Genomic DNA, 13,362 nt, shown 5'->3' with positions numbered 1-13,362 from the left:
GATAAGGTGGGAACAGTTCAGCACTAAAGGGAAGACTAGAGAACCTTAAATAAGTAAATGATTTGCCTATGATCTCGTGCACACCAAAATACATAAAAAGATTTGATTTTAAATGTCCTATCTCCTTTGCTTTTAGATAATTCATGACACAGGAGTGGGTTTCTCTAAAAGATCGGGGATGAGTTGTCCTCCATTTGTTATATATACTCTTTTGTAAAAAACAAAGCAGCAAAACCACAGCTGAGAGGCGAGACTAAAGGTTCACACATCAAAAGTTCAGGTAACGCCCTTTATGTTTGATGTGCAATTTTGCAGTGACAGTAGATCTAAATCCCATTGCTCTGGCTTGATTTAATTAATAGTAGGCTAGTTTCCCTTGCAGACTTCAAATATTTTGCAGTATCGGTATTATGCTCTGCAAACAATGTCAAGAAAAAAAACACCACAGCAGGAATTGGTAAATCGCAAGACTATCCTTCTTTGGGAGTTTTGCTGGTCTTTTTGAACAATGAACTTCGTAACTACCGGTGTGTGGAAGCAGAGATGGTGCAGAATTTTGAGAAAAAGTATTTGCCATTGTTCTGTGCGAGATCGGTTATGACGTGGGATCTCAACCATGTCATGTGATGTCCCACGTCACTAAGTAAATAAATAAATAAATAGGGACCCCGCCCTGGGACGGGTGCAAGCACTAGGACTGAAACTAAGCTCTGTGTCAGTCATTCTGGAGGGCTCCAGTGATTCAGAGTGGCCTTCAACAACTAGCAAGGTGGTGTGCGCGGAGCCTACACTCGCGCCTAACCCTCGCCAGCCAGCGATCAACTGGAATCTGAGTCGGCAGCAAGAGCGTGCCTGCTCTATCCACGCAGGTCGTTCCAGTGCCCTGGAGGTGCGCCCAACCGGCATGGATCATTTAGCCCACTCGTCCCTGATAAAAGGGCTCGACAGTCAAATGTGCAGGGGGCTACCGTAGTGTAACACCATCTGAGTCAGGGCAAACAGAAACAGGCCAGTGGAGCAACAGGGGCCTCTACTTTCAGCACTCCTACTGGTGGGGAGCCTAGGAAGAGGCGCTGTGGCCTGGACTGGGAAGATCAAGGCCCAGGCCCCGAAGGTGGGCGCACTCCCAAGTGGAGGGGGAGGGGAAGTGATATTAACTTGTGGCCCCATCATGGGTGCTGTGTGGCTGTCCCACAGCGAGATAGACCCTGCTGTACCAGAAAAGGGCCAGCACGACGTCCAACGCCACAGATGCAGCCAGCTTGTGGGCAGGAAGGCAAAACACACTCCGGGCCACTATAGGAGGATAGCTTGTGGGCCCAGCATATATATTCATGCAGCTTTTACACCTCCCCACTGGCGGCACTGAGATACGCACACCACAATGGAAGAAGCCGAAGATGATGTGGTGGTACTGTCCTCCCTACACAATCCACCATCAAGCTCTCGCTGACCTATTGGCATAGCTGAAGTTCAGCAAAGAAGCCAGCATTGAGGGTTTGTTGGAAATCCTGTCCCTGAATTAGACGTCACCAGGTCTCCAGCGACGTTGGGCCCGAGGTGGGACATGTAGGTCAAAAGGCTCGAAATGTTTTTTGGCACGGCCCAAGAGACGGACGATAGGGTGATGAAGGCCATGTTGCTATTCTATGCATAAAGTGAGGTACATCAAATGTTCAAGACCTTGCAGCCCAACGACAATTCGCATGAAGAGACTAAAGGTGCCCTACAAGCATACTTCAACCCCTTAGTCAACATGAATTATTAACCGTTTTGTGTGCGCCAGGCACTCCAGGACCCGGCTGAGTCACTGGACTTGTACTAAGGATGCCTTTGCCGCTTGCCCATGTCCTGCCAACTGTGATGAGACGGATGAAATCACAGGGCAAATAATTCAGTACTGTGCCATCGTCAGTACTACGCCACCAAATCCTGAAAGAACTGGACATTCCATTGCAACGGATCCTTGAGTTCAGTCGCACACAGGAACTTGCGAGCTCGCGGGCAGCACATATGGAGGAGGCCTTAAACGCAGGACGTCCGGAGACGACACACGCAGTTGCAGCGAAAGGACCACCTGAACACTGAGGATGTTTCAGCCAGAAGGAAAAGCCACCTGCGGCCAGGCAAGGTGATGGACAACAGAAGACCTGCAATGCATGTAGGGGTTTGGCGCTGCATGACCAGGCATGTTCAGCTGCCAGCCTTACCTGTGGGCGCTGTGCAAAACCCAACCATTTTGCTAGACTGTGCGGGTCACCGTGGCCAATCTTGCAGTCCAGCCAGCCTCTGTCAACACTGCACCAAAGAAGAGTTGCAGCCCTGGATGATGACCAACACTCAGTGCTGTTGAGGATAAAGGGGGCAGCAAACATCGAGGAGGCATTCTTGGTCTTGTCCATCTGCCTCGGTTCCCCAAAAAAACCCTGCAAGCCCAGGTGCTCAGTATCCATCATGGAGACGGCGATGCCCATTCTTATTGACGCAGACGAGTCGGTCAATGTCATGCCTCCTCTCAGTTTACCAGGTTATGTCCGACACCTAAATCATCACCACCCAGGATTCGCATCTTCACACTGCCACCGGATGGCGCTTTTCAGGCAAAGGTATCTCATGACCAAGCACCCGTCAACGCCACAATTCTACGTGACCGTAGAGGCCAAGGACTCTCTGTTAAGCTGTTTAACAGCCGAAGACTTACGGTTGGTGCAGTTCACATTCCAGGTCTACCAGATGGACATTGATGGGCTGCTGGAGGAGATTGAGCATCTGTTTGAAGAGATGGCATGTTTCAGAGGCCAGGAGGTGTGCCTGCACACTGACAGGTTGGTGCAACTGATGACGATGCGCCAACGCAGGATTCTGTTTCACCTGCACCAGAAAGTTGAAGCACTTGACAAGCTCGAACGAGCCGACATTATCGAGTGGGTGGATGGCCAATCTCTGGCAGGATTGCACCACCCCAATGGGTAACCCCGCCCTCACCAGCCAGTCGTTCCAAATAAGGGTACAGATGATAGCCCTCCAAGCGGAGAAGGCCCGCCACTGCGTTCACCAATTTTGTCAAGACACCAGGGGCCGAGTTCATGCCGAAGGGAAGCACCTTGTACTGAAAATGGTACAACATAATCACAAACTGCAGAAACTTCTGATGCAGTTGGTAGGTGGGTACATGCAGGTAGGTAGGTATCCTTGAGGTCCAGTGAACACATCCAGTCCCCAGCACACAGAGACTCGGCTACGTGGATGGGAGTATTCATCTTGAAACGTTCTAGCAATGAAGACAGAGATCCAGAACAACCCTCAGGCCAGCCTGGTTGTTTTGGGTACTGCAAAAATCCTGGAATAGTGCCCGGAGCCCCTGTCTGAAAGAGGAACTGGTTCTATCGCCTGCATTTCCAAGAGCAAAAGGAACTCCTGTAAAAGAGCCGGGACCCGATCTGACGAAGGGGAGGGGAGGATGGTAGAGGAAAAGGAAGAGGAAGACTGAAGCCTGTGGAGACTGCGGATAGGAGCCACGGGTTGTTGAAAAGAAATTTGCCGGTGTCATGGAAAAGAGCCAAATGGCCCCCCATAGACGAGCTGTGTTCTCTGTCTCTTACGTCAAAGTCTTTTGCTGCTTCCCCCTGTTGTCGCTGGGCGACCGGTCAGGCCTCCGTGTACTGCAATCCCGAAACCCCTTGAAGCCGGGAAAAGTGCAGGATTCGAACTCGGACCAGCCCTGAGCCAGAGGGAAGGATTTCTGTCCTAGGTTTGTCCGGATGGCCAAGGACTTGGCAGTTTGAGTAGAGGTTTTCTTCTTTGTCAACTCGTCATCGGTTGATGAATGAAAATGTTCCACGCCCTCGAAGGGCAGATCCAGGATCCCCTCCTGCACGCCAGATGAAAACTTAGTGGTGTGCATCCAAGCCGTCGTCCTCATCTCGACACGAAGGCACAGCACCCTCTGCTGGTTGTGGTGATGTGTGAGACTGAAGACTCCATGAGATCCTGTGCAATGGCCCAGGTATCTGTCTGACCGGCCTTGAAGGAGCCCTGCTTGTCTGACAGGAGGTTGGGCAGAAATTCCCCAAGCTCCCGCCAACGCTTTTGGTAAGCCGTAGCCAAGAGGGCATCTGCGTTAGCTTGCTACAGATACATCCCTGAGATGGAGTAACATCGCTTGCCCAAAGACTCGAGGACCTTGTCCTCCTTGGAAAGACAATTGGAGGTGGCTTCCATGGAGGAAGACGACAAAGACGATGGTTCAGAATATAGTTAAGCCGTAGCCACCACTGAAGAATGCGGGTGGGACAGCAGGAGGATTGCTTCCCCGTCCGTCAGCCTGAATCTGCTGTCCAGCTTCTTGTGCATCTGGACGTTGGCCCTGGACTTCTCCCAGACCTTTCTCGCCACCTGCAGGACATCCTTCTGGAGAGGGATGCCAGACCGGTTCGTGGTGCGCTTGCCCAAAACCTCTGCTAGCATTCCCTACTCCTGTGGGGCTTCCTCAGGCAGAGGGAGAAAGAACCCCCCACCCAAGAACTCCACCAGGCCCTGAAGGCAGTCATGAAAGTTTTTAACAGATGCTGAGGTTTCATCTTCCTGAATATCATCCCCCCCTTTTTTTATAGACAGAGGGGAGTCCGTACCTTGGGACACAGGTGCCCACGGGGTCCCCTCTAAGTTCGCCTCAGAAGACCGGTCCAACGGCGGTCGAGGGGGAGGCGCTGGTGGTACAGGAGGAGGTAGAGGGGTCTGAATAACCGGTAGAGCCTAGACCCGGGGATGGAACGGTACTGGAACCGGTAGCGCTCGAGGAACGGGAGGAGTACCCAGAAGAGGGGGCACCAGCTGCGGGATGACCTCACTATATCCTTCAGGAGCCCCTTCATCTGAGGGGGAACACATGCGGAAGAGGAAGCGCTCGAAGAAGCGGTCCTCCCAAGCGGTCAGGTCCCCAAGGGCCTGGCCCTCCGCAGCGCTCCTCCTCCGCTCCTGGTCAAAGTGGCAAGGTGCCTAGGGCATGAAGCCATAAGGCTGTGATGGGTAGATGTATCCCTGAGGAGAACAGATGCCTGTACCTACAATCCACTGCCACTTCCAGAGGGAAGGGGAGTGCGATCATCTTGCAGAGCCCATACAATTGGCGAAAGCACGGGCGGGCCATGAGTTGGATCCAAGATGGACGCCATCCTGGCATGCTCCGCCACTTTGAAGCCTTTTGCGAGGCCCTGAGCGGGAGGGTGCAAATGCCCTGAGCCACGAGAGGCCTCAGACGTGGGAGGATACAGGGAGCTCCGGTAGGCTGGACACCCTCAGCACCTGCGACGGTAGCCGTGGTGGATCCCTTGGTGTAGAAGAGGACGAACTTGATCAACCTTTCGAGGACAGGCCCAAAGGGGCGCTGAGCCGCTTGGCTTGGGAGCTGGTAGCATGGAAGGCTCGGGCCTGCAAGAACCTGAATCCGAGGAACCCCTATCCATGAGAACGCCAAGGAAGGAGTTGCTGTGCTGCAGAGCCATGCTGAACAGAGGGCCTACCTTGTCTTGACGAGAGGTCCTGGAGATGAAATCATTAAGGTGGGCCGCAGGGGAAGTGTGAAATATCTCCCTTCACTGTGGCTTCCAATCCTTCAATGCCCTGTGACGGAGATCACTGCAAGCCGAACATGCGTTCCAGCGGAGGTTGGGCCCCAGAAAGAGTGCATGAGGTCCGGGTCTGGGAACGAGCGGTCGCATAAGGTACTTCTCGTGAATCCTCCTGCAGCCAACATGCGCCGAGAGGGGCGAGGCACTGAAGGAAAGTTCAGTTCAATAAGATTGCAAAAAAACAGAACAGGGAGCAAGCGAAAAGCTAAAAAAGTCTCTGCACTGGCTGACAGGTCGACACTGTCCGTGCGGATAAAGGAACTGAGGTGAGGCGCTGGAGGGTGGGATGTTCCTGTGCCCCCGTGCGCTATACTAAATTTAAAGGGGAAGCTCAATTTATTGCTGCCAAAGGTTCCTGTACCATCCCCATGTTGGGGGGCCGCCACAAGGATGGAGGAAAGGGGGTGCATGAGTAACACCGTGAGTCGAACGGAAAGGCCAGAATAGAAAATTGGGCACAAAAATGTTGTGTGTGAGAAAGAGTGAAGAGTCAGTGTGGAAGGTAGAGAGCAAGGGAATAGTTGTGTTAGACATTCACATACATCGTCTCTTGAAAGGATATGCCATTATTTTCATTTGCAGTCTAGATAACCCATCGTTCTAGGGGAAAATGGTCAGGACCTAAGAAAGTGAGGGCTGATAAGTTTGACTATTTTTAGGTCAGGCATACAATGATGTGCCTGGGTTTTTACTCTGCGGCCACGGTGGGCTAGTACAGGGTGCTGTTACTCAATCAGAGCACTGCGGGGCACAAATAACTGTTGCTGCTTTGTTTCGCATTGGTAAGGAGTGGCTTAGAATCTTTTATCGCCACAGCAACATAGACTGCAATACAGTTATAAAGTATGTATAATAGCTTGGACAAGAAGAATACTGTTTTTTGTGCCAAAGGAGACAACGCTTCTTGGTGAAATTCTATCGGCAACTTGGATTGTTGAGCAATTAAGCCCATGTTCAGAACCTGGTCAACTGGTGTAGGAGTTGGACATAAGCACACTTAACAGAAAATAATGGGATCAGCCCCCTTTCTGCCCAGGAAAATGTTATGTCCCTTGCCATTGCACTGCAAACAATGCCAGCGCGTACATTATCCATTGGCACACTTGTGTTAGGGTAAGCCGATTTTCAGCAGCAGTCAAACACATCCTTTATCTTAAAAGTTGAAGAAAAAAAAGAGTCTTCAGACGAGGACTTAAATGGCAACAGTTAGTAATCAATTGGGCTTTTCAAGCACATGGTACAATTAAATCAAGGCGCAATTCAACAGATACAGCAGACAACCTTGTTCCAGCCTATCCCAAATCACAGCAAAACTCATAACTAGTCATCTTGGGCTATTTTTTGAAGTGCAATAATTCCGTTGGATAGAATTTTAAATTGGCCGCATGAAGCCCTTCATCGGCCAAGCAAAATGCAAACCCCGTAACATCTACCACCAGTGAAGTTCTGTACAACAGTAATACTGCAGCTCTGAGGTACTGACCTAGAAAAAAGACCACCTCATGGAACACACACAATCGATTGAAAATGCAGTTCAATACAGTTTGTTCACAAAATAGATGTTTTCTCTCAGCTCCTGCTCCAAAAAGATAACGCTATCCCCCGCACAGAAAATCAAAAGTAAGATTGCACATAAAGTGGCACATTTATATTGAACAAAGAAAAAAAATCTCTTTTCTGTAATTAGACCCTGGGAGTCCTTTGACTGAAGAAAATAATTTCAACTCTCATCTCATTCTGACGCGTGACTTCCAATCTTGGATTGTTTGGTTGTATTCATAGCAACACTAAATAAACCCGGCTTTTAAGCGAAGATAAATCAACATATGCAATTAAAGTGAAGCATTCCTAGATTCAATTCAAAGAAAAGCGAGGCAAGCGCTGTAATGCAAACAGCAGGGCAGGAGGATTCCTGCAGTCATGCATTCACTTAAAGAGGTAGCTGGGAAGCAGAAACCTAGCAGACCAAGGACAAAAATCAATTTGCTCTGAGAAGGAAATTCAGACATACCATGAACATGGTCCTAAAGTTACTCAAGTCTGTGAAGAACTCCTCCACCGACACCTTCTTTGGATCGATCACGTAGTAGTTCATCAGAGCCTGATACAACTTCTCCATGTTGACATACATTCTGGAAAGCTTCTTATAATTTTCTCCGGCGTAGACTGCAAAGCTGTGAGTTTGTGTTAAGGTATTCAAGGTTTCCCTTTTTAGTTTTGGCCGATTGGTGGTGCAGCCACCATTTGGCAAATGTCATGTACATGGGGTAGGAAACAACAGATCAAGTGCACCAAGTAGTGTACCACAAACATGCTGTGCAGTGTTCAGCCTTCTGCAAGGAAATGGTGCAATGCAAAAGGGTACAGGCACACAGCACAGTATACTGCTGAGTGGATTTTCCAACAAGGCAGGCTAGAGCAGGGTTTGCAATCATTACAGGATAAACGATGGAGGCTTTTTGCAGCCTGCATGTTGTTATTTTCATTGCCCACACAAACTTCACAATACCCGGAGGACAACATTATACCTGTACACCTCTATGCTCATTCTAAGATTGCATTATCCCATTGTCTGTAACTACGCCGTGATACCCCCGGGTCTGGGCGTATAACAAATGTAATAAAAAAAAAAAAACAAAAAAAAAAACATCAAGACATGGCTATACGATAGCAATGCGCAGTAAGAGGGTAGGAATCTGGGCTTTTGACATCAAAACCTTGGAGTGGTGTAAGCACCTAAGCAATTGAGGGCAACAGCCAATATATGATGTCATATGGCGTGAGCACCAGAGCAAAGGATGGCAGTACTTTGGTGTACGATGGCAGAAATCACTGGCAAATTATGGATATCCAAAAAGGTCTACATAAAAGATGAACTACTTTCTTTGTCTACACTGATTTTAAATAGCCACAGCAATAACCTGAAATCCAACCTCTCAAAATGCTTTACATTTTCTACAAAACACATGTATATATTTTTATGCCATGTTTAAGACTCAGAGTGACCAAAACATGGTCACTAATGGTAACATAACAAATTTATGATCGACATAGTAAACAATATATTGTGTTTGATAATCAACATGCTAACTGGTCATCCAAGCAACCAGCCCTCGTACTGATAAATACCAATTCTGATCTATGGTAACCATCAAGGTATGGGGGGGCTCCATCCTATTGGTTGCACAGAACTGCACGCAAAAGATTCCTGTCCTCGCTTCTTCCTGGAACTGCTCCCCAGATTCAAAATCGATTTCACCGATGAATACGACTGCGAGGTGACTGCTAAGTTATTGTCACATCAAAACATTTTCTAAGTCAGACCCTTCACCAATGCTCAATCAGCGTCCATCCTTTGAAATTAGAAATAGGCTGGTCAGATAAAAGCAATGTGGGTGACTGAGCTGGATGAGATCCTCCTCTTTGTGGACAATGTGAGAGTGGTGCATTCCAAAACAATGTATTTGCTGTATTCACAAACACTTTACCAAATATGTCAGCACATTTCTGCTGCTCCAAATGGCAAAACATGCTCATGGGCCATGGATACGACAGCATGTGACGGAGCATATATTTGAAAGTTTGTATCACCATTCAGAAGTGTATCGAATTTTAAAGCACCTTGGTGTTTCACTAAGCATTCCTACAGTACCTCATGACTATGGGTCTCACTGACCGCTCGCCCCAAAAACACACCCAGTATGCCACTTCTTCATTCTACAGAACATATACTGTTTCACGTTGCACTGTCTTCATATCATGTTAGGTTTGCCTTGTCTCCTACTATAGCCCTGAATACATTGCATACTGTCCGTAATGTTTGTCTGTGTATTTTGAGATTTCGTAGGGTGCAGCGTATCACGCAGAAGCCTTGAGGTGCTTAGCAAAACGGGACATGGGGAAACATTAGAACACTTGGACGAAAGGTCATGTGTGCAGGTTGCATCTGAAGTGGTAGCGGTCAGGGATATTTTGCTGATATCGATATAGAGCATTCCAAAAGCATGGTTCACAAACTGCAAATCTTTGACCTCCTAGGATTGAGGAATTGGAGGGTGGGGAAGCCAGCAGGCTTTAGTTTGCGGATCTGAGGAATCACTTATGATTGTGAGGCGACAACAGTTTGGACAGATATTCGGGAGCCTTTCCACGTAAGGCGTTGCGCACGAGAAATGTTAGGAAAGTGTCCTATCTTGAAGAATTAAGATTGGATGCGCTCAATCAGGAAGCATATGATATATAAGCGCCTGTACACAAGTGTTTCTAGGCGTAACAAGACAAGGGGGGGGGGGGGGCGGTGTCGGACCAATGCACACAAGAAACACTTGTGTATAGGCGCGTTATAAATGCCATATCATATCCGATCATATCTTACAAGGCCTTGTGTCATTCAGATAGCGAAAGTGCGTGGAGGCAGGAGGGGGAGAAGTGCCAGAGGGTGTGGGGGGCGAGGAAAGGGAAAAGTGCAGGTAACTCCGTAAGTGCTGCCTGAGGGTGGCTGCAGAGAGACAGGGGACTGTAAGGTAGCACCAGGGGTGGACTGGGAACCAAAAGGGCCCTGGAAATAATTTTCAAAGTGGCCCCTTGTTACACATTTTCAGCAAGCCCAACACTTTTCCTAGGGGGAAATGTAGAAATACCACACAAAAGAGGCCCAGGGTGCAGAGGCCTACCGGGAAATTTGCAGAGTTCTCTATAGGTCAGAAGACCCCTGGGTAGCACATACAGATCCTTAAGTGCTGGGGAGTCCAGAGGCAGTGCAAAGGCAACTGGACATGCAGGCGCCAGGGGCTGAGTTTCTGAGTTGCCAGGTGACCAGTTACAGAGCAGTCACAGTAATATTGCCAAAACAATTCAGCATAATTACACAAATTGGCATATCTTGCATAGATTGGTTCACAGAAACTAAATGAGAAACGTATCAAGATGACATCAACAAAAGATGTCCGTGGTTTTTGGAAGCGGATTAACTCCACTAATATGCCAGCAAAAAAATCGTCAATGCATGGCCATTGAAGAAAGTGATTGGATTGGGCATATAAACACTCACTTCGGGTCCGTGGACTGCAATCCCTTTATCGAATCGAAAAGCTACCAAATCATGAGGGAAATTTTACTCCCAGAAGAAGAAATTCTCCTTGTGATAAGAAAAATGAAAAACTCTAGGGCCCAGGCTGAGACAGAGCTCACAATCTGATCTTAAAACACTGCCCACTTAAATGGGCTCGCTTCCTTCAACCAATATTTAACATTATAGTTGATTTTGGAAAAATTCTGAATCTTTGGAAAGAGGCACAGATTTTGCCCATTTACAAAAAAAGGGATCTCACACTGGCTCGGGGGCATATCACCACACTGTTTTATTTAACACTGTAAGCAAGAAATGTGCTGCTTTAATTTGGAAAGATTACAGAAATGGGATCTACAAAAGTCTATTCGTAGCCACAATCAGATAGGTTTTAGAAAACATTGTGTGACTTCTAATAATATACTGATATTAAACACCTTTTGTGCATCTACACAGCTGAAGGAAAAACCCCTGGAGGGCAAGTGGTGTTTGCCAGTGTCGGGACCTTGCTATCCACAATACTGACACTATTCCTTTAACTGCCTGGAGGCGGAGTTTCAGCAGCAGGAAGAAGCAGGAAGAAGCTACATCAGCACTTCCCCCAGCGAAAGCGGAGGGCAAGTGGTGTTTGCCGGTGTTTGTCCTTCGCATGAACAGCGAGCGACTAAGCGTGCCTTGGAACTCTGGTTAGACACTGCCGGCTGTGCTGACCATGCTCCAAAAAAAACCGGCTTCTGTCACCCGCGCTCCCCTTCCCAGGCTTTGCAGCCTTTATCTGCAGACTTGTACAAGCAGCATTTTGCAAAGCGCACACCCAGGGCGAGCGATTTCGCCCGTGCATACGCGACTGTTCGCTTTCTCTCTTTACAGGCTGAAAGAAAAAAGTGTATGCAACCGTGTGGGGACTGCGGGCTAGTCCTTTGACCCACTCGGTTCTCTACAGTATTGACACACGAGCAGCACAAACTAAGTGTTCACATCTCAAATGCGAGGGCCCGGTGGACCATTTTTTTTTACCTATGTGGTCTTAGTCAGGTCCCTGACCATCCAAGTGTGAATTGGCAACATTCTTCAGAAACTACCTGACAATCTGTCATTCACGGCCCGACAGGGAGCAGAAAGTTGGTATCAGGAAGCACATCTCGAACAAACCCGCCAATTCGCGACAGTGACCTGCAAACAATGAAAAACGCGACAAACCAAGCAAGCCGAATGCGGCTGCTGTTATAATAAAGCACACTAACAAGAAGAACGCGGAGTGCTTTGGACTCTACATTTCCTCCTAGCCCTCGCTCTCTAGACTGAGTAAATGGGGACAAAGCTAAAGTCGGCAAGAACCATGGCTCAACGACTTAGTCATGAAGAGGAAGACTGATGTTGCCTCCGCAGTTCACGCAATAAAATCGGAGGAGGATCGACACAGGGTTCACAAACACATGACAAAGGAGAAACGCAAGGCTCCCAACTCGACCCTAACCTCATAGAATGCGATACTCAGTCGAGTGGAGGTCTCAGCTCCCTAAGCCTCCCTCCTACCAGCATGTCAACAATTAAGAATATCTGTTTACGCGAAGATGGTGAGGCGCAGATGACATGTGATGCGGGACCCCTGTCGCCGTCACTAGACAGCGAGAAATCACTTGCAGCACCCACAACTGCATGCCCAAGAGCAGGTGAAACGACCAGTTCAACAAAGCTCCAGCATCTCGCCCCTTGTAGGGGCGTTGATTCGAGCACAGACCACGAACACAGCCGCGAGTGGATGACAATAACAGGGGACCACGCGGCGGCAGCAGTAGGGGACTACCACGGTAATCTCAGGCTCATGCAGCCTGATAAGCAGGCCGCAGCTCTGATTACAAAAGCTCAAGTGCATGCAGTTAACAACAGCGCAGATGACCAACACACAATACAAACTACAATCCAAATGTGTAACTTGAACCATTCTGGCCAATCATCAGAACAACTATCAACAGAAAAAAACGGCAAGAAGTGATCCAGAGAGGTCAGTGAGAAGCCAGTGCCAAGTAAAAACATACAACAACAAAAAAAACAACAACTGCAGAAAAAAGAACAAATGTGAGGCAAAAACAGTGCGCATAAAAAGACCCTCCAGCAAGCCAACAAAAGTGGATCTAACACCAACACTAACACTAACACGGCTGCTGTAAAAAAAAAACAACACAATACGAATACTAACTGACTTCTTCGAAACACAAATATTCACAAAGACAAAAAAATACACTGAACTGTCCGATGCTGAAATGCTGGCTGCCGTAAGAGAAAACCTTCCGTGCGCAAAACAACGAAAATTGGACAACCCAACGATTGATTCCATGGAAGCACGTGAGCTACAGAGCCAGGGCAACCTGACTGGTCAGCAGGGACTGGCAGAAACAGTCACGACAAAACTCACCAGCCCAGCGCGACCGCGAGCCCGAAAAGAGAACTTCAGCATCCAGTCCTTCAATTCAGAAAGATGTATACACACATGAACAAAGTCTGTGTGGGAGTCTGCAGGTCAGTCGGTCCGATTGGGGTCGCTGATGGATGAGACGGGGCTCCTTTTCTGGCACGGCTGCGCAGGGGTTCACATCCCGTTGCAGTCTTAATTTCCAACCTTGGCCTGATGCTCCCCCAGCATTCACGCACTGGGCTGGCGGC

The 13,362-nt window shown here is 48.4% G+C and overlaps 1 protein-coding gene across 7 annotated transcripts in view; it reads right to left on the bottom strand.

Annotated features, from left to right (window-relative positions):
• The window catches only part of DIAPH3 (diaphanous related formin 3), a 2,562,783-nt gene that overhangs the window by 774,360 nt on the left and 1,775,061 nt on the right, over positions 1-13,362 (bottom strand). For all 7 annotated transcript variants that reach the window (XM_069640497.1, XM_069640493.1, XM_069640496.1 and 4 more), the window contains one exon: positions 7,642-7,807. In XM_069640497.1, coding sequence (XP_069496598.1) covers positions 7,642-7,807 — 166 coding nt within the window. The remainder of the gene's footprint in view (positions 1-7,641; positions 7,808-13,362) is intronic.

This window comes from Ambystoma mexicanum, chromosome 7q (genome assembly GCF_040938575.1).
Source record: "Ambystoma mexicanum isolate Mex_15411 chromosome 7q, UKY_AmexF1_1, whole genome shotgun sequence".
NCBI lineage: Eukaryota > Metazoa > Chordata > Amphibia > Caudata > Ambystomatidae > Ambystoma > Ambystoma mexicanum.
This window is presented reverse-complemented; position numbering and strand designations above follow the sequence as displayed.